This window comes from Pseudorca crassidens, chromosome 1 (assembly GCF_039906515.1).
Source record: "Pseudorca crassidens isolate mPseCra1 chromosome 1, mPseCra1.hap1, whole genome shotgun sequence".
In the NCBI taxonomy this organism is placed as follows: Eukaryota; Metazoa; Chordata; class Mammalia; order Artiodactyla; family Delphinidae; genus Pseudorca; species Pseudorca crassidens.
This window is the reverse complement of record NC_090296.1, coordinates 116,745,723-116,772,903: the sequence shown is the minus strand read 5'-3', so window position 1 is coordinate 116,772,903 and position 27,181 is coordinate 116,745,723. Positions and strand designations below refer to the sequence as shown.

At 44.2% G+C, this 27,181-nt stretch overlaps 1 protein-coding gene and 2 long non-coding RNA genes across 5 annotated transcripts in view; 1 reads left to right on the top strand and 2 right to left on the bottom strand.

The window, feature by feature from the left end:
- ANP32A (acidic nuclear phosphoprotein 32 family member A) overlaps window positions 1-8,022 on the top strand; it is a 39,723-nt gene extending 31,701 nt beyond the window's left edge. Inside the window, exons 3-7 of one of the 2 annotated variants that reach the window (XM_067751832.1) lie at window positions 59-181; window positions 2,803-3,001; window positions 4,298-4,395; window positions 6,534-6,597; window positions 6,801-8,022. In XM_067751832.1, coding sequence (XP_067607933.1) covers window positions 59-181; window positions 2,803-3,001; window positions 4,298-4,395; window positions 6,534-6,597; window positions 6,801-6,862 — 546 coding nt within the window. In that variant the 3' untranslated portion in view covers window positions 6,863-8,022. The remainder of the gene's footprint in view (window positions 1-58; window positions 182-2,802; window positions 3,002-4,297; window positions 4,396-6,533; window positions 6,598-6,800) is intronic. The other variant, XR_010946561.1, reaches the window with a different exon arrangement.
- Window positions 3,000-6,579, bottom strand: LOC137231479 (uncharacterized). Its single transcript, XR_010946570.1, has 3 exons — window positions 6,443-6,579; window positions 4,448-4,581; window positions 3,000-4,236 (listed from the first exon to the last, which is right to left on the bottom strand). It is a non-coding gene; the product is annotated as an uncharacterized lncRNA (long non-coding RNA).
- Window positions 8,023-8,209: 187 nt separating the features above from the next.
- The window catches only part of LOC137231485 (uncharacterized), a 65,174-nt gene continuing 46,202 nt past the window's right edge, over window positions 8,210-27,181 (bottom strand). The window contains exons 5-6 of one of the 2 annotated variants that reach the window (XR_010946581.1): window positions 9,370-9,512; window positions 8,210-8,364 (exon numbers count right to left, since the gene is read on the bottom strand). This is a non-coding gene — a long non-coding RNA (uncharacterized lncRNA). The remainder of the gene's footprint in view (window positions 8,365-9,369; window positions 9,513-27,181) is intronic. The other variant, XR_010946577.1, reaches the window with a different exon arrangement.

Sequence of the window (27,181 nt, the reverse complement as noted above, 5' to 3'; positions counted from 1 at the left end):
GAGCCCAGAGCCTTCATTTTAAAAGCCGTTTCTGCTTTTTCTCTCCCTGCCTCTTTAGCTTGAACTAAGCGATAACAGAATCTCAGGGGGCCTGGAAGTATTGGCAGAAAAGTGTCCGAACCTCACGCATCTAAATTTAAGTGGCAACAAAATTAAAGACCTCAGCACAATAGAGCCACTGGTGAGTCACTGGGGTCCTCCCCTCTCCACCGGGGTGGGAGGGATTGATATCAGGGAATACTACTTTTGCATTTGTACAACATGCTTTTTTGTTTTTACTCTAATTGTGTGCCATGAGATAGAGTCGGGGCTCCTACTTCTGGTCCGTCCGTAGAGAAACTGAGGCCTAGAGAAGTTAAAGAGCTTGACCAGGGTCGCACAGTTAGAATGGGCATCGGGGTGAAGGATGCTGCAGGACCCAGGTCTCAATTTCTGGTCTAGTGCTTTTCTTCTTATAGTTTCTGCTCAGCTTTGGAAACCCGAGCTGTCATTTCTTTAGGCTTAGAGCATGGCTTGTGCCCTTCACTGGGGAGAGAGGAGCCATCCGGGAATTAAGCTGACCCTGGAGGTGGTCACCTGCTTTCTCCTTGGGTCACTGGCCAGAGGCTAGCACCTCTGAACCGTGGGAGGTGGGTTGGTCCTGACACAGGCCCCCTGGGATGACAGAGAGCCGTGTGGCACGGGAGCCCCATGCAGGCCTTCCCCTGTGGGGCGTAGAGAAGAGGGACCCTGGTCACCAGTCCTGGGTGTGATGGTGACCAGGGACTCGGAGATCTGGGCCGCATTTCCTCCTCCGCTGGTCCACATAGAGCTGAGCACACCCCAAACCTCACGATTCACTAGCCAGAAAGGGGCAGGTCATGGTTCATGGTTAGAATAACAGTTTCTACATTACCCAGATCTGAATGACTGTATTCCCTTGACTTCAAGGAAGTCAACTGTAAGATGTATCACTGATTCATGATAGCTTTTTTGAAATGTAGAAATAACTACCGCATTAAATTAACACTTACTGTAAATACATACGTGTAAATACATACGTAAGGATTACTTCCTAAGCCATGCACCTTAGAATCAGGGAAAGGCCATGGGGCTATTTGGCCAAGTGTGCCACGTCTCCCTTTTCTGGGTATATAGAGCGGCAGTTGGGGCATCTCTCAGTTTGTGTTCTTGTCCAAAACGCGTTCCTTGCCCTTCGTGGATGCTTGAAGGGCAGGTTGATGGGCCAGCGTGGCAGAACGGGAAGCTGGCATTTCTCCTCCCAACTCAGACTTTACCTGCTCATCTGTGGCCTGGGGTCAACTACTAGACTATGCTTCCCATTGAACTTTCTTTCAGGTCTTCCACCAATTTCCTTGGGGAAAGCAAAGCTATTTTGATCTACCTGGAAGCCTTGATTTCGTAATTTCACTATAAAAGGAAAATACCTTTGAAGTTCTGTATATGTGTGTTTTAGTTGTGATTTGGGTACCATTATAGATCAGTCTCTCTCTCCCTCTCTCTCCCTCTCTCTCCCTCTCTCTCCCTCTCTCTCCCTCTCTCTCCCTCTCTCTCCCTCTCTCTCCCTCTCTCTCCCTCTCTCCCCCTCTCTCCCCCTCTCTCCCCCTCTCTCCCCCTCTCTCCCCCTCTCTCCCCCTCTCTCCCCCTCTCTCCCCCTCTCTCTCCCTCTCTCTCCTCTCTCTCCCCCTCCCTCCCTCCCTCCCTCCTCCCCCCCCTTACCCAGACCACACATGGTTTTGTACCTTCTTCCCTGATTATCACTGTGATTAATGTGTTTTACTCATTTCTGAGGGTGGGGGAACTGCCTTTGGTTGGGGGGTGCTGGCCTCACCCACCCAGTCCGCAGCTCGGACTCCTTCCCTGCCCTTGATCCTCTGCTGAGAGTGACCGGGTCTCAGTCACGAAATCTCAAGAGAGCAGCCTCATTCCTGACATTGACCCTGAGGGACAGTAGCCTTAATCACCAGTTATGCCTGGCCCCACTGGAACAGGGACTTGGCCCGGGGTGGGGTTCCTGCGCCTTGAAGACGTGTGAGGTAGGAAGTCAGGAGGCAGCTGTTTCTTGCTAGATGTATGACCGTTTTGCTTCCTGGGCCTCAGATTCCAGCCACCAAGTGGGTATAATATGGGCCTAGAACCCATCGATACATAAAGCTTTGATAAAGCAAATTGTGTTAAGTACTATGGACAAAATCTGGATGCTTCACTGGTTTTTCTCTTGTCCTTTTTGCCAGGCAAAGAGTAAGAGCCCAGGTCTGAAGTTGGGCTGCCTGATCAAATCCCAATTCTCTGCCCTCTACTTCCTTGTCTGTAAAATGAACGAATAATTATTTCTGCCTTATCAGGGTCATGAGGATAAATTGAGTTAATCCATAAAGTGCTATGTTAACTGCCATTATTATTATTATTCATAGAAGGAGGTAGTTTGTTAGTTCCTGTGGCCTTTTCAGTTCCTCTCTGGCTCCTCAGTCACAGGGGCAGGCAGCAAAGCTCCTGGCTGATACACCAAGAGAGCCCCGGCTTAATTTCAGGTGCGTCACTGTTACGGCAGGAGCTGTAATTGCAGAATAAAAGTGTTGGCGTCGGATGAGGCTTCGAAGATCCTCAAGTCCAACTCCCCATCTTCCACGTGAATGAACACGAGGCCCCCCGACCAGGGCTGAGACGGCCGGGCAGGGCCAAACCAGAGTGTACTCATCACCCGTGAGCCTGGAGCTCTGCACGCCGTCTCACCTCACCCCCATCTGTCTCCCCACCCCGCCTCCCACGCCGCTCACTGTCAACTTTGTTGTTTGCTTGCAGAAAAAGTTAGAAAACCTCAAGAGCTTAGACCTTTTCAATTGCGAGGTGACCAACCTGAACGACTACCGAGAAAACGTGTTCAAGCTCCTTCCTCAGCTCACGTATCTCGATGGCTACGATCGGGACGACAAGGAGGCCCCCGACTCGGACGCCGAGGGCTACGTGGAGGGCCTGGAGGATGACGAGGAGGATGAGGATGGTGAGTGGCGCCAGGGAGGGGCCAGGCGAGGCTTTATGGGGGGGGCGGGCTGGGTGTCAGGGGGCCCCCACCGGCCCCCGAGGGCTATCGACCTCTTTCTAGAACTGTGGAGGGGAGTGGGCTGTCTGCTCTGTTTACTGTTGTCCCTGGTCTGTCTCATTGATGGACGCCCCTAAAATAACAGGGCCTGAGCCCCAGAGAAACATCCTGAGGTTCTCCAACTGCATAATAACTCCTTAAAAACCATCTGAGTCTTCCTTCAATTTCTTTCCCTTTTCCAAAGTCCCCCTGAAAATGAGATCCTACAGTGTCTCTCTATAGTGTGGTGCTGGACTCAGATACTCTTCCAGGGAGGGGATGAGCGGATGGAGGAAGGTGGGGTGTGGCCTGAGGGTCCCCTCTCTCCATCTAGGGTCCGGTAGTGGAGATGAGGTCCCAGCTGGAGAGGTCGTGGGGCCCCCAGCTGACTGCCGCCCACGGGACCACATGGTAGGACCTGGGGGATGAGGACTCAGGAGCTCCAGGGCCCAGGAAGCAGAGGAGGCTGCAGGCAGCACGTTGGGCTCCCTGGTGGTGTGGTGAGCAGTCAGGGACCACAGGAAGGAAAGAAGGAAGAGGAAGGAGAGCCTCGCATTTCCCTCCCACGCTGCCAGCTCAGTGCGGCTTTCCTGCAGGTCTTTGTGGCCAGAGTAAAGTTGAGGGTTGAGACCTTGCCTGAATAATTCAGATGTAAGAGTGCTTTTCCCTTGTTAGGTGGGAGTATTTCACAAGGGATTCAGACACCCTGTTTGCCTTAGTTTGTTCCATCTTGTGATGGGACAGAAAGGTCCCAGGACTGGAGCCCTGAGACCAGGCTTCTAGGCCCAGATCTGCCGCTAACTCCAGGTGTGACCTTGAACAACTCACTTCTCCCCCTCTGGGACTCAGTTTCCTCACCTTTAGGGCAGCGCGTTTGGCTAGATGCTCTTTGTGAATGAATTGACGTCTCAGCTGTCCCAGGCCTGTAACTTGGTTCTCTGATCCGGCATTTTCTCTCCCATCTCAGCCTCCACGAGAGATCTTTTGTTTTCGTAATACTTGGGAGGAGGGCTTACCTTTGGGATCATTTTAGGATGCTTATCTTTTGGGTTACTTTAGGATGCGTTCAGTCACATTAGAGCATCCAGGCTGTGGGCCTGGATGGGCGTGGGAGAGTCGTGGGCCCCACACCTCTGGTGCCAGGCCCCGGGCCTGTGCTGTGGGAGGGAAGGGCCAGCTCACCACCAGTTTGTTCTTGTCCCCATTCCCACTGCACAGAGGAAGAGTACGATGAAGATGCTCAGGTAGTGGAAGATGAGGAGGACGAGGAGGAGGAGGAGGAAGGTGAAGAGGAGGATGTGAGTGGAGAGGAAGAGGTGAGAGGTTGGGCTGGGCAGGGAACCGTCTCTCAGAGCCCCCCTCACTCACCCTGCTGCCTCTGAGTCAGTCCCACTAACTGCCTCAGTGATCCGCCTCGGCAGCCGGGAGCCTGGCTGGGAATTGAACCCACTTCAGGGCCTGTTACTGGGTTGGTCTGGGAGAGGCAAGCCTTGCAGCTGGCCCTGGAAAAGAAAGAGGGAGGGGATTCATCTGCTGGGGCAAGCCTGGCACTTGTTTCCACATGAAAATTAGTTCCTGTAGAATCCACATCCCCTTTTTCTACCTCTTTGCATTAGTATGTTAATTCAGATATTCAGTGAGCACTTACAGTGTGCTAGGGAAAATCAAAGACTGCCTTGAACTGGTGGGTAATAGGATAAGACACTGCCGGATTCCACATCAGAGGGTGACAAGGGTCCCCTGTACACAGCGGATAGTGCCATTATCCAAACACTGTCTGGCATCATTTTTTAACAAGGTCTGGGATGTGTCTGTGACGGGGTGGATCCCAGCTTCTACCACTTGCTAGCTGGGTGTCCCTGGACAAGTTCCTTGACCTTCTGAACCTATTTCCTCATCTGTACAATAGGTGTCATTTTACAGCGGGGTTGTAAATAGGGATCAACTCACTGGCTTAAGAGGATAAAATAATTTGTAAGTAAAATGTTTAAGGACAAGGGAGTGTTTGCCCACTGGCTGCTTTAGGCTTTCACACCCTTCTCCAAGGTCCTGGCTCTGTGTGCTGGGTTTTGTGTTTGGATGTTCTGAGTCTTTCAGTAGCAGAGTCATTTTCCCTGGCTTTTCAGATTTCTAAATCAACTCTTGCTAATTGCAAAACTTAGACCGAGAGAGGTTTAAAATGATGACAGCATGGACAAGGTACCTGCCTTCTCCCCCCGTTCCCTGTCTCTCTCCATCAAGGGCACAGATACCTGTCTGCCACACAGACCTGCTCAGGCGGGATCTCCCAGCCAGCCCCGCACAAGCTGGGGAGAGGCAGGTCGGGGTTAGTGAGAAAACTGGTGAGATAGGCTTGGTTCCCGTCAAGTTGTGCTGCTGGGTGTCTCTTCTACCCAGGTGTAGGCTGCTAGGCTCACCTCTGAAGAATATTGTGTATTTTAAAAATAGAGACCTAGCAAAATAGGCCCCCCTAGGACAGGGCAATAAGTCATGTTGGCTAATGGATTTTTCGTCTTGCTCTTCCTGTCAGGAGCCGCCAACATGTAGAGGTTGTTTTTGGTTTGGGGTTGGTTTTTTGCTGTGGTTGTTTTTAGTAATCTCATTGACTATCTGCAAATTTCCAGCTTCCAGTAAAGGAGAGCTCACACACACACACACACACACACACACAGTCTTAGCAAACAGACTGATTAAGGAACTATTTGGTGACATTATGAAAGGATATTTCCCTTGACAAAAAGAAGTCTATTGCCAAGTTCTCATTAAACAATGGGCTGCCTGGTACTTTAGGAACAGTGTTCATGCAGAGATTCAACTAGCCTGGATCTACCAGAGCAGCGTGAAGCGTGGTCCTGTGTTGAGGGTGAATTCACATCCCTTGCTGAATCTCACGGAGGTGGGAGTGATGTCCTGGGCAGGGGGTGAGAATTGTATTTTTCCTCCCTCCAAGTGACCCAAGTTTGCAAGACGGTGAAGGGGCTGCACTCACCCACAGACTGGGGTCTGGACTGGGGTCTTCTCTTGAAGCCAAAACTAGAGTGAGGACAGATGAAAGCTCGGCCTACTTCACACGATGGAGAGTCGGCTGGGAAACTTGTTCCCCTAGGAGGGCACACTGCGGAGCTGCCTGAGTTATAGGGACTTCAGGTCAGGAATTCTTAACGGGGGATAGAATCCACCCCCCTCTGCTGACATTGTTTGCAGCTATTGGTGTGTAATGTGGGTATTTTCTAGGGAAGGGGGTTCAAAACTTTCTACAGATTCTTAAAGGGGGGGGTCCTTGATACAAAAGAACCTCTGCTTTAGGTTCACCGGTGCGAAGCAGGTCCGTGGGAGCTCTGAGGGGCTGGGGGCGGCCCCTACCTTTCTGAGCTCGGTGTCAGGGAAAGTGGCATCCTCCACGTGTCCCATGGTCAGGGCGTTCCTAATGTCCGGTGTCCATCTTCTCTCCTAGGAGGATGAGGAAGGTTATAACGATGGGGAAGTAGACGATGAGGAAGATGAAGAGGAGCTTGGTGGTACGGCAGCGTTTTTACTCTCCGCGGGTAGCAGGCTGGCCCCCTCAGTTGACAGTAGATGACCTGGGTCCTGAGGACCTGGCCTTGGTTTGCCAGGGTTGGCAAAGCGTCCTAGACGTACGGTCCCCTGCTTTCCCAGCGGGGGGGTTGAGTAGGAGGCAGGATCCATGTTTAATCTGAATGCCTTTTCCTTACTTTTCCAGAAGAAGAAAGGGGTCAGAAGCGAAAACGAGAACCTGAAGATGAGGGAGAAGACGATGACTAAGTGGAATAACCTATTTTGAAAAATTCCTATTGTGATTTGACTGTTTTTACCCGTACCCCCCCAAATCCCACTCCCCGAAACTTATTTTTTTCTGATTGTAACGTTGCTGTGGGAACGAGAGGGGAAAAGTGTACTGGGGGTTGTGGGGGGAGGGAGGGGGGAGGGGGTGGAATAAAATACTATTTTTACTGCCACTCTTTATTTTTTTCCCCTACTTTTTCTTTGTGTCTGTTTTGTCCCTGATAAATTTGCGATAGCTGAGTACACACACAAGTGAGCGTTTGTTCCTTACCCTCAAAGAGGACGGTTTGGAGATCTCTGACGTTTCCTGGTATTTCCCGAGTCTCTTGAGTTGGTTGGAAGGCCATGGCTGGCCTCAGTTTGGTTTCCCAAAGCCCAGGAGGGGCTGAGCACCAGCCGCATCTTACCTCTTGTTCTGGTTCCCGTGATTTCCGCCTTTCTTGGGCCTGCTAGAGGCAGCCAGCGCCCTGGTTTGTAAATAGCAACCTAAAGGCGTATTTTGGCACTAGTCGGGGGATCTTCCCCATCTCCCGTCCCCTTTCCCTCTTCACAGGTGGTGGTGGGCTCCGCTGTCCTAAGAAGACTCTGGTGTCACTCTTGTGATGAGCCAGAGAGCTGAGAGCAGCAGGCTTCTGAGTTAGGAGTAAAATGGATTTGGTAATTCTAATTAAAAGAGAAGAAGCAAACCCTCAAACTTCAACCTCTTTCAAAGATTAAAAACAAAACTGTCCTATCTTGTTCTGTAAAATATTAGAACGCTTTGTTTTACAAAATGACAAGAGAATTCTTCTACGTGTCCTTCTGTGCTTAGACCATTTTTACTAACCTAAGCACAGGAGACGCTGCTGCATGTCGGCTGGGTTTTTTTTTCATACACCCGAGCACGGAAAAACTAACGCAAAATTGTATTTTCTTACCTAGTGGAAATCTGAAATGACTGCAAATTCCTAGCGAATGTACAGGTTTGCTTTCCTGTCTCTCTTCTGGATTGCTTTTGAAGTGACGTGTGATCCCTTAGCCCGTGTTTCATCTGTATAAAAGAACATCTGCATCGGTTTTCCTCCCCCTCAGAAGAGCCAAACTTTGAGTTTTATGTCTGTTTGTCATTGATAAATTTCAATAAATCTTTTTATACAATTTTTTTGGGGGTGGCTTCTTTGAGTCCAACAGGTCATTGATCTAGGATGAATTCCAGATAACCTGCTAGCTGATGGGGGTGCAGGGGCGAGCTTCACATTGGTTACCTGATGAAATCGTCTTTCTTACAGGATATATAACCTGATACACGAAGTCTGGGTACTTTGGGTCTCAACTTGAGACTCGGTGGTGTGCTGTCTTCATTAAAAACTTCATTTGGGCAGGGAAGTGGGTGTGGTGATGTAAAGAGAGAAAGGTATAAAAAGAGTTATTAAAAAACACTCACCAGGAAGGCCAGCCTTGGGACCTTACTTTGAATATCTTTCATTGTTTTGTTGTTCAGACTGTAAAAAGAATACAGGAAAACCTGAGGAATGTACACAACAAATTTGTTGCTTTTTTCACTTAACGTTAATTATAATTTCTCTACCTCTAAAGAGTCTTTACAAGCGTGTATCTGAAATGGCTATGTAGTAGTCCATTAACTATTCTGATTTGCTTAATTCTAACCAAATGGTAAGATGTTTGGGTTATTTCCAACCTACCACTAGACATTCTGTTATACTTTGCAGCGTCACTACACCAAAAGGTGACATGTATAAGGCTCATGTGCAAGGTTCCATGTTTTCCAGAAGGGTTATACCAATATACTGTGGTAGTTTATACACATATATTCATTCTCAGCCATATGGCCTTGAACCTGACAGCAAGCCCTAGATCCTGTGTAATTCCAGCAGAATGAGGTGTTCTCAGGAGAGACTGACCCACCCCACCCCCTGGGTGGTACCCTGACACCTACTGCCCTCTTCTTTGGAGCAGACAGACATCCTCTGGCTCCAGGTGTAGGCTTGGGAGGTGGCCTTGAGGCCAGGTCCTATGCTAGGCATCAAGACTATGAGGACGAACTGGCCAGGCATGCTCTGACCCTCCCAGAGCTGGTGAAGGAACATGGCAGTGGAGTGAAATCCAGAGGCACTCAAGCCTGGACTCAGGTTTTCTGGCCCTGACTCCATGGGGACTTTAAGGATTGGTTAACTTCATGTAGATATGGAAGTAAATGCTATAAAATGTAAGGTAAAGTGGATGATGATGGATGGGTTCATGCTGATGGGACCAAGGGAGGAAAACCCTATCTATGTCAGTCATATCAAGCAGTTACATCAGCACCTGAGATACGGTCTTGTGCCCATTTTACTGATGAGGAAAACCTAGGTCCAGTGACTTGGAGGTAAGAAGAGGGGGAGGCAGGGTTAAACCTGTTTGGGCTATTTCCATTTCATCGAACTTAGTCACGAATGGCAAGGAGGAAGGGGACGCTCATCCAGAGGGGGAAGGCAGTAAGAGCTGACCTTTATCGAGTTCTTGTTGTGTGCCGGGTCCCATGCTTTACGTGCAGCATCTCATTCATTTGAGATGAATCCTCACAACCACCTTAGGTGGGTGCCATTGCCCTTGTTACACAGGTGGCTCAGAATGTGATTGGCCCAAGGTCCTGCAGCCAGAAAAGAGAAGCATCAGTAATAAACTAGGGGTGTGTGGTTCCAGCACCAGCCCTCTTGCCTTCCACTAGAGTGCCTCCCGTCGACTCCTCCCCCAGCTGCAACCACCCGTGTGGGCCAGCTGTGTCGAAGCAGTTCCTCACCCCCTGCCCAGCACAGCCCCGGTGACAGGTTTCCCCACCGGGTCTAGTGAATGCCATAGGATGGATCCCTGAAACGGAAGGGCCCTTAGAAACCACCTAGTCATCAACCAGCCCTCTCACTCGATGAAAGAGGAAACCAAAACCCAGGGAGTGTAGGTGACGTGCCCAAGGTCACCCTGCAAGGCAGTGCCAGAGCCCAGCTGGAGCCCAGGACTCCCATTCCTGGGCTTCTGAAGCACCACATCTCTCGCAGCTGCACCGTGTGGTTGCGGGGAAGCCCAGCTGTCATGGGATGCAGAAGGTACACAGTGCAGTGTCTTCCAGAACACAACCGAGCCTTGGGGGACAGGATGTAGTGAATGCGTGGCACATCTCTCTGTTTCATGTGGCTTTGGGGCGCAGCCTATGTTTTTAAATACTCACAGTGGGTAGTATCTGGGATTGATCATCCCTGAAAAGGGTGTGCATTTCTTGGTAATGTGATGATTCTTGATCATGAGTTCCTACTCTGTGTCATGTGCTATATCTGTCGCCTCCCTCATCCTCATGCAGATTTCCTAGATGTAACCAAGGCTCAGAGAGATGAGACAACTAGCCTCAAACCTATGTCTTTCTGATGCAAGAGACCTTGTTCTCATCCACTGTGTTGAAAGAGCCAGGCAGATGAGGGAAGAGGGGATGAGCAATTCAGTTTGTCTCATTTGCTGACTTGAAAAGGCTGTTTTTATCCTGATTCAGAAACTCATTGTTCTTGCTTGGAAGGATTCCCAGTGGATCCCTAATAAAGCAGCTTTGGATAATGGCTGACCTGAGTCCCTGGACCAGCCCTTGGACAGGCCCCTGTGGCCGGCTGGACCCAGGGGTGAGCGGGGCCAAGGAGAGGGCTAGAGATGGTGGGACAGAGGAGGGCAGGTCTGAGGCTGAATCGGCCTGAGGCCCTCAAGATAGCCACGAACATGCCAGCAAGGGGAGAGACTGGAGAAAGATTCAAACCCGATGGGGCATCTGTAGACGGCTAACTGTCTCTGACTTGAGGAGCTGATGAAGGAGACATCAGTGTAGTTGCCGGCCAAGCATCAGTTGCTCTTGGTCTGGCAACAACACTACAAGGGACCGCTGGAAGGACTCACATGGATGTGGACCACTCCCATTCCTGAAGCTCAGATGGGGCTTCCCCACCGCCCTGGTTCTTGGGGTGAGCAGGTGACACTGTCCTGGCCAGTCAGCATATTCCAAACTTTGACCACAGTGACTGGTACAAGGAGGAGCCTGGAACCCAAACTGGTTAAATGAGGCTTGGTCCCTGGGATTTGGAAAATGAGAAACCTCCTACTGGGGGGACGGGGCTGGGAGGATGGAGGTACATCCCTTGGAGAGAACCTCTAGATGTTTCCATTTCAGCCTGAGACAGTCCTGACTAACACAGTGAAGTGAGGACATCAGCGTACATTTAGAACTTATTGTTTGCTGGGCATTGTACATTATTTTGCTCGTTTCTCATAATGTCCTATCTGGTAGTCATTATTATCCCCATTTCGAAGATTGAGCACATATATAAGTACTTGATAAATATTAGCTGCTTAGTGACAGGCACACAATAAATACTTTATAAAAATCAGCCTAGTGTTGCCCAAATTTCCCTGATAAGAATCCCTGGGGCTTGTCAGACTGCCAGGTCTCAGCCCTGGGAATTCTGGTTCAGTGGCTCTGAGGCGGTGCCCAGGAATCTGTGTTTTAACAAGTGCCCAGAAGATTCTCATCATCGAGGACATTTGGGAAATGTATTCAACTCAATCCCCACCACAGCCTACTGAGGAAGGTATTACAGCCATTTTTATTTAAAGTTGAGGAAAGTGAGGCTCCAGAGAGGTTTATAACCTGCCCAAGCTGACACAGGTGGTGAGTGACAGAGCTGGGGTTTGAACCTGGGTCTACGTGACGTTCACACTCCTTGGGGAAAAGGGATGATAATGACTGCCTGTGTATCTCACAGATTGTGAGATGATGCAAAAGATGGAAAGAACATCGCAAAGAGGAAAGTGAAAACCACTGCGGAGAGAGAGAAATGGCTGTTTATGAAAAAGAAGCCCAAGCAACTCAAATATTTTCTCTAACCAGGGAAAAACAGAAGTCCTAAAAGCCACTTGGTAATTAAGATAATCTACGTGGAAGGTTTTTTTTCCTCCCTTTAAAATTTACATGTAATAAGATTCACTCTTTGTATCAAGCACCACAGTCATGCTAGATCTTAGTTTGTAGAATATCTCAGTTGTAAAAAGAAATGGATTTGCACTCTGGGGGGTGTCCTAAGTCTTGCTGATGGCCTCTTGAAGGTGTTACAAGTTTTGACCAAGGCTCAGAAGACCTAGACTCTCATCTTAGCTCTGAGACTAACAGCTGGGTGATTGCAGACAGGTCACCTTTACATCCTGTGAGAAGAGTGATGCAGACTGCCTGACTCTGACAGCCTCAGTCGATAGTTTGTTACATTCTTTCCCTCCCTGCCCTGAGGCTCTAGTTAGGGCTTTGTTGAATGTGAAGTTTAGGAAAGGCATTCCCTGGTAAAAACTTTGAGGTGACAGAAGGGTTAATGTGCAAGAAACAGCCTTCCTGCTGAGGCAGGAGCTCTCTGATGACTTTCTAAGGTCCCAACAAGTAGACAGCCCAGTCTGTACCCACCCACAATTGCCTGGGTCATCCAGCTGGGCCAATAAGGAAGCAGAGAGAAAACTAATCCGAACTGAGTGCTCACTGGGTGCCCAGAGCTCGACACGGGTGCTCTCATTTCATTCTTGTTGTAGAATCTCCTTTGAGGTATTTATTATTCTCCCCACTTTCCAGATGAATACGCTGAGGTTCAGAGACATTACATCATCTGCTAAACATCATACAGCCCAGGAAAGCATGAGCTGGTATCAGAACCCATAGCTTCCTGGCCCGAAATACGGAAGTGTTTCCTCAATTCTCAGGTCCTGTGAAGCCTACAATGAAGTGCAGGGAGATTCATCTCCTCCAGATCTTGGTGGACTAATTTCATACCTTTCCTCAAGAATCTAACTGTCAGGCCTAGCACACTCCTCCCACTCATCTCTGCAGTTCTCCAGACTTCTACTTCTGACAAAATCAGCCTCGCCATGGTCCCTGGGAACAGATGTCTTACGACAAAAATGATCTGAACCTCAGGAACAAGGAGGATGGATCGCTACCTCTGGAGAGAGGGGCCCTAGATGTTTTGAAGTATCAACAGCAGCTCCTTCTAATGCTTGAAAAATGGAAGAGACATCAAGGCTGGTGGTACCATCCTGGGCTAGAGCTGGGAGGCCTGTGTGACTGGGGACGAGCCACCTCTCTGGAGTGTGTACCTCCCAGAAGTGTCAGGAGATACAGAGATGATAGAACTGGTCCAGTGGAGAGGGAGGCATCAATGATGTATGTAGAAGAGACAGAATCTGGGAGAAAATCAGAGGCCTGGGATCCTGTAACAGAAGCTTAGCCTTTGGTAGAGGAAAGGACACTTCTTCCTTTGCGACAGGAAAGAAGGGAGAGAAAGGTTATGGGTACAGGTGGGTGGGTAGCTTTGGTGGAGGGAAGAAGGTAGCGTTCCATCGGCTTTTGAAGGACATACGAGCCAAGGTCACCAGTGGGGTATGGAGTCAGAGAGGGGCAGAAAGGGAGTAGTGGTTTGAAGAGAGACAAGAAGGTATGAGACGTTGTTCTGGAGGCTAGGTAAACCACCACCCCTCGGAAGCCTGGTGGGGGGGTGGGTGAACGCCTATTTACCTGCAACAGATGACCCCGACTTTAAAGGAGGACCTGTCAGCATGGCTCAGCTGCTAGAGTGCAGGCATCAAGGTGGCAGACAGTTGTGTTTAACTAGCCGGACGACTGTAATGCACACAGCGTGAGGCAAAGAAGACGGGGTGTTTAGAAAGTTGTAAGAGGGGACCGTGTGCCCTAAATTGGCTAAAGAGGGAAGTGAGTCATGACTGAGAGTGAGTGAGAAAGCAGGAGGCGGTCGGTAGATTGGAGAATGGCTGGAGCTGAAGGATTGTTGGGATGGGAGCACCAAGGTAGGTGAGTGGCAAGAAGAAGAGGCAGTGGTCAGAGAGTGGAGGTGTCCAAGGTGGTGCACTTATTGGTGAGAAGGTCAAAGAAATGACCATGTAGGTAGGATGGAGAAGCATGTCTTCATTGGAGGTGTGGAAGTGAGGAGTCTGCAGAACTGACAGCCCAAGGTATTGGATGGCTCTTTTTTATTTTTTTAACTGTTAGCTTTTTGTTTTGTTTTTTCTGCCACACCACGAGGCATGCGGGATCTTAATTCCCTGACCAGGGATCAAACCTGTGCCCCCTGCAGTGGAAGCACAGAGTCCTAACCACTGGACCACCAGGGAAGTCCCCTGGATGGCTCATCCATGAGGTTATTGAAGTTGCCAAGAATGACAACAGGAACAATAATAGGAAAAAAGATAATAAACCAACTGCTAGAGCCCTCACTAATGAGGAGGCAGATGACAGCAACAAAGAGGTAGACGTGACTCTAAAAGAGGCAGGAGGAGAAACGGAAGCAGTGATGGGGAACGAGAATAATTCTCCAGTTCCATGAGGAGGGGGCCAGCCTCCCCTGTGGCCTCCTCATGAGAAGACTGCAGGGGAAGTGGCGTCATTAGGTTTCAGTTAGGATAAGAGACGAGGTCCATCAGCTGCTTACTGATGGACCACACATGCTTCCAGAAAGATTGAGGAGGTGAAGAGTGTGGGAAACAGCCCTTGCTCTCCCTAACACAACTTCCACGTACTTTCAGGTTGGTGGGGGGGGGGGGGCAGGGCTAAGGCAGGAGAGAAGGCTGGGTCTTTTCCATTCTGGTGCTTGTGGGAGTCCACAGAGGAGCTGGCTGTCTTGTGTTGTTTGTTGTCTCAGATTCTTTGGAGCTCGCTGGCTTCTCCTCTCAGGGGCTGCCAACTCCCTGTGACCCCACACCCCTGACATCTCTGTTCTAGCCGGATAGAGGTGGTGATCTCTGCCTGTTGACTTAGCCCCACCCACCCTGGCAAGACACTGGCTGATTGAGCGTCCAGATATGCATACATTGGCCAAATGTCTCAGCCAGATGTCCCCTCTTACTTGCACACCTTTGGCCAGTGTTCCAACTTTATCAGTGGGATTCAGATGGTAGGGAGGAAAGCAGGAAACACCACCATGGCCTGCCCCTCTGGGTCCTAGCCCCTCACAGAGTATACAACAGGCATATTGGAGAACTGCAGCAAAGGCTCCTTTGTCACTCAGATATAATGGCAGCTCTGGGGCCTCAGCCGTTCAGTAGATTCTGGGGCTCTCTGCACACCCCACGTTCCCCTCCCCAGGAAAAAATAAGCTGACTGAGCTGCTTAGTCATGGGCAGTAGGGAACCTCACTTATTGGTCAGGTTCTGGCCTGGACACCAACCCCTGCTTCATTCGTCTGGCTGTGGGGGATCCAGCCATAATTTATAAGCCCTAAGGACTGTGTAGAAAGAGCTGCCTGGGCACAGAGAGTCCCATACAGGATTCACTGAAAGAGGAACACACCAAGACACACCGTAATCAAAATGAGAAAAATTAAAGACAGAGAAGACTAAAAACAGCAAGGGAAAAGCAACAAATAACATACAAGGGAACTCCCATAAGGCTATCAGCTGATTTTTCAGCAGAAACTCTGCAGGCCAAAAGAGGATGCCATGATATATTTAAAATAACGAAAGAAAAAAGCCTACAACCAAGAATACTCTACCCAGCAAGGCTCTCAGTCAGATTTGATGGAGAAATCATAAGCTTTACAGACAAGCAGAAACTAAAAGAATTCAGCACCACCAAGCCAGGTTTCCAACCAATGTTGAAGGAACTTCTCTAGGCAAAAAAGAAAAGGCCACATTAGAAACAAGATGATTACAAAATGGAAAAGCTTACCAGTAAAGACAAACATACAGTAAAGGTAGGAAATCATTCAAAACAAAGCTAGCAGGGAGATTAAAAGACAAAAGTAGTAAAATCATTTGTATCCACAATAAGCAGTTAAGGGATACACAAAAAAGTGAGTTGTAAAATATGATATCAAAAACAGTAATCAGGGCTTCCCTGGTGGTGCAGTGGTTGAGAGTCCGCCTGCCAATGCAGGGGACACGGGTTCGTGCCCCGGTCCGGGAAGATCCCACATGCCGCAGAGCGGCTGGGCCCGTGAGCCATGGCCACTCAGCCTGCGCGTCCGGAGCCTGTGCTCCACAACAGGAGAGGCCACAACAGTAAGAGGCCCGCGTACCGCAAAAACAACAACAACAACAACAACAAAACCCAGTAATCATGAGGGGGAAGGTAGTACAAAAGCAGGGTATTTAAAATGTATTTGAAATTAAAAGGTCAGCAACTTAAAACAATCATGTATATATAGAGACTACTACACAGGAACCTCATGGTAACTGCAAACCACAAACCTATAATAGATAGACACACAGAAAAGAAAAAGGAAGCCACACTAAAGAAACTCATCAAATCATACGAGAGGAGAACAAAAGAAAAAGGAAAAAAAAAAAAGGCCTACAAAAACAATTAACAAAATGGCAATAAGAACATATATATTGATAATTACCTTAAATTTAGTCCATAAATGGACTAAATGCTCCAACCAAAAGACACAGACTGGTTAAATGGATACAAAACAAAGACTCATATATATGCTGCCTACAAGAGACTCACTTCAGATCTAGAGATACACACGGGCTGAAAGTGAGGGGATGGAAAAAGGTATTTTACAAAAATGGAAATCAAAAGAAATCCAGAGTAGCAATACTTGTATCAGACAAAATAGATTTAAAATAAAGACTGTTACAAGAGACAAAGGACACTACATAATGATCACAGGATCAATCCAAAAAGAAGATATAACAATTGTAAATATATATGCTCCCAACATAGGAGCACCTCAATATATAAGGCAAATATTAACAGAAATAAGAGGAGAAACGCACTAATAGTAGGGGTCTTTAAAACCCCACTTACATCAAGGGACAGCTCAACAGACAGATCATCCACACAGAAAATCAATAAGGAAACATAGGCCTTAAATGACACATTAGACCAAATGGATTTAATTGATTTTTATAGAGCATTCTATCTGAAAGCAGCAGAATACACATTCTTTTCAAGTGCACGTGAAACATTCTCCAAGATAGAGAACATGCTGGGTCACAAAACAAGGCTTGGTAAATTTAAGAAAACTGAAATCACATCAAGCATCTTTTCCAACCACAACACTATGAGGCTAGAAATCAACTGCAAGAAAAAACTGCAGAAAGCACAAATACGTGGAGGCTAAACAATATGCTACTAAACAACTAATGCATCACTGAAGAAATCAGAAAGGAAATCAAGAAAATATCTAAAGACAAATGAAAATGAAAACATGATGATCTAAAACCTATGGGACACAGCAAGAGCAGTTCTAAGAGAAAAGTTTACCTCAGGAAAAAAAGAAAAATCTCAAATAAACAACCTAACCCTACACCCTAAGCAACTAGAGAAAGAACAAACAAAGCCCAAAGTTAGTAGAAGGAAAGAAATCATAAAGATCAGACCAGAAATAAATGAAATAGACACTAAAAAAAAAAATAGAAAAGATAAATGAAATAAGGTAGTTCTTTGAAAAGATAAACAAAATTGATAAACCTAGCCAAACTCACCAAGAAAAAAAGAGAGAGAGCCCAAATCAAAAAAATCAGAAATGAAAAAGGAGAAGTTACAACCAACACCACAGAAATACAAAGATCATACGAGACTACTATGAACAACTATATGCCAATAAAATGGACAACCTAGAAGAAATGGACAAATTTTTAGAAAGGTACAATCTTCTAAGACTGAACCAGGAAGAAATAGAAAATATGAACAGACCAATTACCATACTGAAATTGAATCAGAAATTTTAAAATTCCAAACAAACAAAGGTCCAGGACCAGATGGCTTTACAGGTAAATTCTAATGAATATTTAGAGAAGAGTTAGTGCCTTAATAGAGTCAATATCCTTCTGAAACTATTCCAAAAATTGCAGAGGAAAGAACATTTCTGAACTCATTCTATCAGGCCACCATTACCCTGATACCAAAACCAGACAACAGTATCACACACAAAAAAGAAAATTACAGGCCAGTATCACTGATGAACATAGATGCAAAAGTCCTCAACCAAATAATAGCAAACCAAATCCAACAATATATTTAAAGGATCATACACCATAATCAAGTGGGATTTATCCCAGGGATGCAAGGAGTTTTCAATATCCACAAATCGATCAATGTGATACTCCACATTAACAAACTGAAGAATAAAAAACATATGATCCTCTCAATAAATGTAGAAAAAGCTTTTGATAAAATTCAACATCCATTTATGATAAAAATTCTTCAAAAAGTGGGCAGAGAGGGACTTCCCTGGTGGCACAGTGGTTAAGAATCTGCCTGCCAATGCAGGGGACACAGGTTTGATCCTTGGTCCAGTAAGATCCCACATGCCATGGAGCAACAAACCCCATGCGACACAACTACTGAGGCCCATGCACCCTAGAGCCCGCGAGCCACAACTACTGTGCCTGCATGCTGCAACTACTGAAGCCCATGCGCCTAGAACCTGTGCTCCGCAACAAGAGAAGCCACTGCAATCAGAAGCCCATGCACTGCAATGAAGAGTAGCCCCTGCTCGCTGCAACTAGAGAAAGTCCACACGCAGCAACGAAGACTAAATGCAGCCAAAAAAAAAGTGGGCATAGAGAGAACATACCTCAACATAATAAAGGCCATATATGACAAACCCACAGCTAACATCATACTTAGCAGTGAAAAGCTGAAAGCATTCCCTCTAATATCAGGAACAAGACAAGGATGCTCACTCTCACCACTTTTATTCAACATAGTTTTGTAAGTCCTAGACACAGCAATCAGAGAAGAAAAAGAAATAGAAGGAATCCAAATTGGTAAAGAAGTAAAACAGCCACTGTTGGCAGATGACATGATCCTATACATAGAAAATCCTAGAGATGCTGCCAAAAAACTACTAGAGCTGATCAATGAATTCTGTAAAATTACGATACAAAATAAATATACAGAAATCTGTTGCATTTCTATACACCAACAATGAAATATCAAAAAGAGAAATTAAGGAAACAATCCCATTTACCATCACATCAAAAAGAATAAAATACCTAGGAATAAACCTACCTAAGGAGGCAAAAGACCTGTACTCTGAAAACTATAAGATGCTGATGAAAGAAACTGAAGATGACACAAACAGATGGAAAGATATACCATGTTCTTGGATTGGAAGAAACAATCTTGTTAAAATGACCATATGCAAGGCAATCTACAGATTTAATGCAATCCCTATCAAATCACCAATGGCATTTTTCACAGAACTAGAACAAAAAAAAAGTTTTAATTTGCGTGGAAACTAAAAGACCCCAAATAGCCAAAAGAATCATGAGAAAGAAGAATGGAGTTGGAGGAATCACATTCCCTGACTTAAGTCTATACTACAAAGCTATAGTAATCAAAACACAAAAACAGACACATAGATCAAGGGAACAGGGTAGAAAGCCCAGAAATAAACTCATGCACTGGACTTCTGTGGTGGTGCAGTGGTTAAGAATCTGCCAGCCAATGCAGGGGACACGAGCCCTGGTCTGGGAAGATCCCATGTGCCACAGAGCAACTAAGCCTGTGTGCCACAACTACTGAGCCTGTGCTCTAGAGCCCATGAGTCACAACTACTGAGCCCACATGCTGCAACCAAGCAGACACAAAAGAGTACATACTGTATGACTCCACTTACATAAAATTTAATAATAAGCAAAACTAATCTATAGTTAAAGAAGTCAAATACTGATTTGCCTCTGGGAGCATGAGACTGGGGATTGATTGGAAAGGGCATGAGGGAACTATCAGGGTGATGGAATCATTCTATATCTTGATTAGAGTGTGGGTTACACATGCATACACATTTGTCAAAATGCATCAAACACAAGATTGGTGCATTTCACTGGGTGTAAATTTTAACTAAAAAAAATTAGAACTGTAAATAAATATTGAATTTTAGCTAAGGATATGCCTGCTGAGGTATTTAGGAGTGAAAGGCACTGATTTCTGAAACTTATTTTTAAACACCTAAAAAGATAAGATGGATTGATGGATGTGTGATCAAGTAAATAAGCAAAATGTTAATTATAGAATCTAAATGGCAAATATGTGAGTGGTTAATGTACAATTTTTTCATGTTGTCTGTACGTATGAAAAATTTCAGGATGAAATAATGAAGTAGAAGATAACATGCGACTCAGCCTCTCAGGCTCCTAACATCCCCTCCCGCTCTTACAGTACGTTCCAATAATATTTAATTGCGTCTTGCGGCGTTCTGACTTAAAACTCATCTGTAAGCTACCAGGTCCCTTGATTCAGCCAAGTCCCTCTGCACTCCTTCCTCTCTGAGATAAAGCAACAGGCAGAAGGGGACGGGGGATTGGACTGGAAGGACCCCTGAAAGCGGTGGCCTCACCTAGAAAAGAGGTCGGGACCTGAACTATCACAAACGCCCCGGGACCCTTACGGCAGAATCGAGGGAGACAGTTAGAAAGTGGTATCTGCTGCCTCAAGTGTTGTGGTCTCTAAGCTAAACCTGGTCATCTCTTTTGAGCAAAGAGCCCTGGGATATGAAGAAAAGGAGACAACAGTCATACACCCAGCTGTGTGGATGAAAGGCTCTTGGTGCTGCAGCCAGGAGTCACTGCTGTGCCTCTGAGGTAGGACAGCTAACTTCAGGACACCGGTCCACAAGAGACCTCCCAGCTCCACATAATATCAAACGGCGAAAATCTCCCAGACATCTCCATCTCAAAAACAGCACCCAGGTTCACTCAACGACCAGTAAGCTACAGTGCTGGCCATCCTGTGCCAAACAACTAGCAAGACAGGAACATAACCACACCCATTAGCAGAGAGGCAGCCTAAAATCATAAGTCCACAGACACCCCAAAACACACCACCAGATGTGGACCTGCCCACCAGAAAGACAACATCCAGCCTCATCCACCAGAACACAGGCACTAGTCCCCTCCACCAGGAAGCCTACACAACCCACTGAACCAACCTTAGCCACTGGGGACAGACACCAAAAACAACGAGAACTACCAACCCGCAGCCTGCAAAAAGGAGACCCCAAACACAGTAAGATAAGCAAAATGAGAAGACAGAAAAATACAGAACAGATGAAGGAGCAAGATAAAAACCCACCAGACCTAACAAATGAAGAGGAAATAGGAAGTCTACCTGAAAAAGAATTCAGAATAATGATAGTAAAGATGATCCAAAATCTTGGAAACAGAATAGACAAAATGCAAAAAACATTTAACAAGGACCTAGAAGAACTAAAGATGAAACAAACAATGATGAACAACACAATAAATGAAATGAAAAATACTCTAGATGGGATCAATAGCAGAATAACTGAGGCAGAAGAACGGATAAGTGACCTGGAAGATAAAATAGTGGAAAAAACTGCTGCAGAGCAGAATACAGAAAAAAGAATGAAAAGAACTGAGGACAGTCTCAGAGACCTCTGGGACAACATTAAATGCACCAACATTCGAATTATAGGGGTTCCAGAAGAAGAGAAAAAGAAAGGGACTGAGAAAATATTTGAAGAGATTATAGCTGAAAACTTCCCTAATATGGGAAAGGAAATAGTTAATCAAGTCCAGGAAGCACAGAGAGTCCCATGCAGATAAATCCAAGGAGAAATACAGCAAGACACATATTAATCAAACTGTCAAAAATTAAATACAAAGAAAACATATTAAAAGCAGCAAGGGAAAAACAACAAATAACACAAAAGGGAATCCCCATAAGGTTAACAGCTGATCTTTCAGCAGAAACTCTGCAAGCCAGAAGGGACTGGCAGGACATATTTAAAGTGATGAAGGAGAAAAACCTGCAACCAAGATTACTCTACCCAGCAAGGATCTCATTCAGATTCGATGGAGAAATTAAAACCTTTACAGACAAGCAAAAGCTGAGAGAGTTCAGCACCACCAAACCACCTCCACAACAATTGCTAAAGGAACTTCTCTAGGCAAGAAACACAAGAGAAGGAAAAGACCTACAATAACAAACCCAAAACAATTAAGAAAATGAGAATAGGAACATACATATCGATAATTACCTTAAATGTAAATGGACTAAATGCCCCCACCAAAAGACACAGATTGGCTGAATGGATACAAAAACAAGACCCATATATTTGCTGTCTACAAGAGACCCATTTCAGACCTAGAGACACATACAGACTGAAAGTAAGGGGATGGAAAAAGATATTCCATGCAAATGGAAACCAAAAGAAAGCTGGAGTAGCAATTCTCGTATCAGACAAAATAGACTTTAAAATAAAGACTATTACAAGAGACCAAGAAGGACACTACATAATGATCAAGGGATCGATCCAAGAAAAAGACATAACAATTGTAAATATTTATGCACCCAACATAGGAGCACCTCAATACATAAGGCAAATACTAACAGCCATAAAAGGGGAAATCGACAGCAACACATTCATAGTAGGGGACTATAACACCCCACTTTCACCAATGGACAGATCATCCAAAATGAAAATAAATAAGGAAACACAAGCTTTAAATGATACATTAAACGAGATGGACTTAATTGATATTTATAGGACACTCCATCCAAAAACAACAGAATACACATTTTTCTCAAGTGCTCAAGGAACATTCTCCAGGATAGATCATATCTTGGGTCACAAATCAAGCCTTGGTAAATTTAAGAAAATTGAAATCACATCAAGTATCTTTTCCGACCATAATGCTATAAGACTAGATATCAATTACAGGAAAAGATCTGTAAAAAATACAAACACATGGAGGCTAAAGAATACACTACTTAATAACGAATTGATCACTGAAGAAATCAAAGAGGAAATAAAAAAAATACCTAGAAACAAATGACAATGGAGACACGATGACCCAAAATCTATGGGATGCAGCAAAAGCAGTTCTAAGAGGGAAGTTTATAGCAAGACAATCCTACCTTAAGAAATAGGAAACATCTTGAATATACAACCTAACTTTGCACCTAAAGCAATTAGAAAAAGAAGAACCAAAAAACCCCAAAGTTAGCAGAAGGAAAGAAATCATAAAAATCAGATCAGAAATAAATGAAAAAGAAATGAAGGAAAGGATAGCAAAGATCAATAAAACTAAAAGCTGGTTCTTTGAGAAGATAAACAAAATTGATAAACCATTAGCCAGACTCATCAAGAAAAAAAGGGAGAAGACTCAAACCAATAAAATTAGAAATAAAAAAGGAGAAGTAACAACTGACACTGCAGAAATACAAAAGATCAGGAGAGATTACTTAAAAGCAACTCTATGCCAATAAAATGGACAACCTGGAAGAAATGGACAAATTCTTAGAAATGCACAACCTGCCAATACTGAACCAGGAAGAAATAGAAAATATGAACAGACCAATCACAAGCACTGAAATTGAAACTGTGATTAAAAATCTTCCAACAAACAAAAGCCCAGGACCAGATGGCTTCACAGGCGAATTCTATCAAACATTTAGAGAAGAGCTAACACCTATCCTTCTCAAATTCTTCCAAAATATAGCAGAGGGAGGAACACTCCCAAACTCATTCTACGAGGCCACCATCACCCTGATACCAAAACCAGACAAGGATGTCACAAAGAAAGAAAACTACAGGCCAATATCACTGATGAACATAGATGCAAAAATCCTCAACAAAATACTAGAAAACAGAATCCAACAGCACATGAAACGGATCATACACCAGGATCAAGTGGGGTTTATTCCAGGAATGCAAGGAGTCTTCAATATACGCAAATCAATCAACGTGATACACCATATTAACAAATTGAAGGAGAAAAACCATATGATCATCTCAATAGATGCAGAGAAAGCTTTTGACAAAATTCAACACCCATTTATGATAAAAACCCTGCAGAAAGTAGGCATAGAGGGAACTTTCCTCAACATAAGAAAGGCCATATATGACAAACCCACAGCCAACATCATTCTCAATGGTGAAAAACTGAAAGCATTTCCACTAAGATCAGGAACAAGACAAGGTTGCCCACTCTCACCACTCTTATTCAACATAATTTTGGAAGTTTTAGCCACAGCAATCAGAGCAGAAAAGGAAATAAAAGGAATCCAAATGGGAAAAGAAGAAGTAAAGCTGTCACTGTTTGCAGATGACATGATACTATACATAGAGAATCCTAAAGATGCTACCAGAAAACTACTAGAGCTAATCAATGAATTTGGTAAAGTAGCAGGATACAAAATTAATGCACAGAAATCTCTGGCATTCCTATACACTAATGATGAAAAATCTGAAAGTGAAATCAAGACAACACTCCCATTTACCATTGCAACAAAAAGAATAAAATATCTAGGAATAAACCTACCTAAGGAGACAAAAGACCTGTATGCAGAAAATTATAAGACACTGATGAAAGAAAGTAAAGATGATACAAACAGATGCAGAGATATACCATGTTCTTGGATTGGAAGAATCAACATTGTGAAAATGACTCTACTACCCAAAGCAATCTACAGATTCAACGCAATCCCTATCAAACTACCACTGGCATTTTTCACAGAACTAGAACAAAAAAACTCACAATTTGTATGGAAACACAAAAGACCCCAAATAGCCAAAGCAATCTTGAGAACGAAAAATGGAGCTGGAGGAATCAGGCTGCCAGACTTCAGACTATACTGCAAAGCTACACTAAGCAAGACACTATGGTACTGGCACAAAAACAGATAGCTCAATGGAACAGGATAGAAAACCGAGAGATAAACCCACACACATATAGTCACCTTATCTTTGATAAAGGAGGCAGGAATGTACAGTGGAGAAAGGTCAGCCTCTTCAATAAGTGGTGCTGGGAAAACTGGACAGGTACATGTAAAAGTATGAAATTAGATCACTCCCTAACACCATACACAAAAATACGTTCAAAATGGATTGAAGACCTAAATGTAAGGCCAGAAACTATCAAACTCTTAGAGGAAAACATAGGCAGGACACTCTATGACATAAATCACAGCAAGATCCTTTTTGACCCACCTCCTAGAGAACTGGAAATAAAAACAAAAATAAACAAATGGGATCTAATGAAACTTCAAAGCTTTTGCACAGCAAAGGAAACCATAAACAAGACCAAAAGACAACCCTCAGAATAGGAGAAAATATTTGCCAATGAAGCAACTGACAAAGGATTAATCTCCAAATTTATAAGCAGCTCATGCAGCTTAATAAGAAAAAAACAAACAACCCAATCCAAAAATGGGCAGAAGACCTAAATAGACATTTCTCCAAAGAAGATATACAGACTGCCAACAAACACATGAAAGAATGCTCAACATCATTAATCATTAGAGAAATGCAAATCAAAACTACAATGAGATATCATCTCACACCAGTCAGCATGGCCATCATCAAAAAATCTAGAAACAATAAATGCTGGAGAGGGTGTGGAGAAAAGGGAACCCTCTTGCGTTGTTGGTGGGAATGTAAATTGATACAGCCACTGTGGAGAACAGTATGGAGGTTCCTTATAAAACTACAAATAGAACTACCATATGACCCAGTAATCCCACTACTGGGCATACACCCTGAGAAAACCATAATTCAAAAAGAGTCATGTACCAAAATGTTCATTGCAGCTCTATTTACCATAGCCCGGAGATGGAAACAACCTATGTGTCCATCATCGGATGAATGGATAAAGAAGATGTGGCACATATATACAATGGAATATTACTCAGCCATAAAAAGAAACAAAATTGAGCTATTTGTAATGAGGTGGATAGACCTAGAGTCTGTCATACAAAGTGAAGTAAGTCAGAAAGACAGAGACAAATACTGTATGCTAACACATATATATGGAATTTAGGAAAAAAAATGTCATGAAGAATCTAGGGGTAAGACAGGAATAAAGACACAGCCCTACTAGAGAATGGAGTTGAGGATATGGGGAGGGGGAAGGGTAAGCTGTGACAAAGTGAGAGAGAGAGGCATGGACATATATACACTACCAAACGTAAGGTAGATAGCTAGTGGGAAGCAGCCGCATAGCACAGGGAGATCAGCTCGGTGCTTTGTGACCGCCTGGAGGGGTGGGATAGGGAGGGTGGGAGGGAGGGAGACGCAAGAGGGAAGAGATATGGGAACATATGTATATATATAACTGATTCATTTTGCTGTAAAGCAGAAACTAACACACCATTGTAAAGCAATTATACTCCAATAAAGATGTTAAAAAAAAAAAGAAGATAACATGCAAAAACAAAGATATTGTAGAATTAAGATTACGGAGGACTTTTTAAAATCACCTAAAACATTAAATTGTGTTTTATATTCAATTTAAATACTTTAACATCATTCTTGCATTACCAAAGTAAAAAAAAAAGATTATTTTAGAAATTTTGGAATATGCAGAAAAGTAGAAACAAAATTTTTTAAATCTGTAAACCTATGACCCATAGAGAATCACTTAGTAACATATTAGTTTATTTTTTTACTTAATATATCTTGAACATTTTCTTGTCATTAAATGTTCTTAAAAGCATGATTTTTAGATCTTATATTCCATTGTATGTATATACTATATATAAATTATAAAAATCATTCCCTATTGTTAAGCACTGGCTTGTTTCCAAGTTTTTCTGCTGCAAACAAAGTTGGGTGAACATTTCTCTGTGTACATTTTTGACCACATTTTGATCTTTCTTAGGATGGATTCCTTGAAGTTGGGTTACTAGGTCAAAAGTTAGACACATTTTTTTACATTTAACACTAGCAAATTTACATACTCCAAGGAGTGTACAAGAGTCTTTTTTTTCATGCAACATAGTCACCTTGGGATATATATATTTTTTAATTCAGTTTTTTTGGTCAATTTCATAGATGGAAGATTGTACCTTATTATAATTTTAATTTGTATTCCTTTCTACCAAACATTTCTTTTTCCAAATTCTAATAGTGATTTGTATTTCTTTTGTGAATTATCTATCCACATCTATTTCCCTATCATTCTGGGGGATTTTTACTATTTTAATTATTAACTAAAACTTTAAAAAAATTTATATTAAAGCTTTTCATAAAATGAGTTTATTATCCCATGACTTATGTGCTTGCTACAGATATTTTCCCCAATTTATTGCTTCCTTTTTTTAACTGAAATTTTTAGTTTGAGATACTTGTAGATTCACATGTAGTTGTCAGAAATAATGCAGAGAAATTCTGCACACTCTTCACCCAGTTCCCCCAATGGTAAGATCTTGCAAAATTATAGTAAAATATCATAACCAGGATATTAACATTGATACGGTCAATAAGCAGAACATTTCTATCACCACAAAGATCCTTCATGTTGCCTTTTTTATAGTCATGC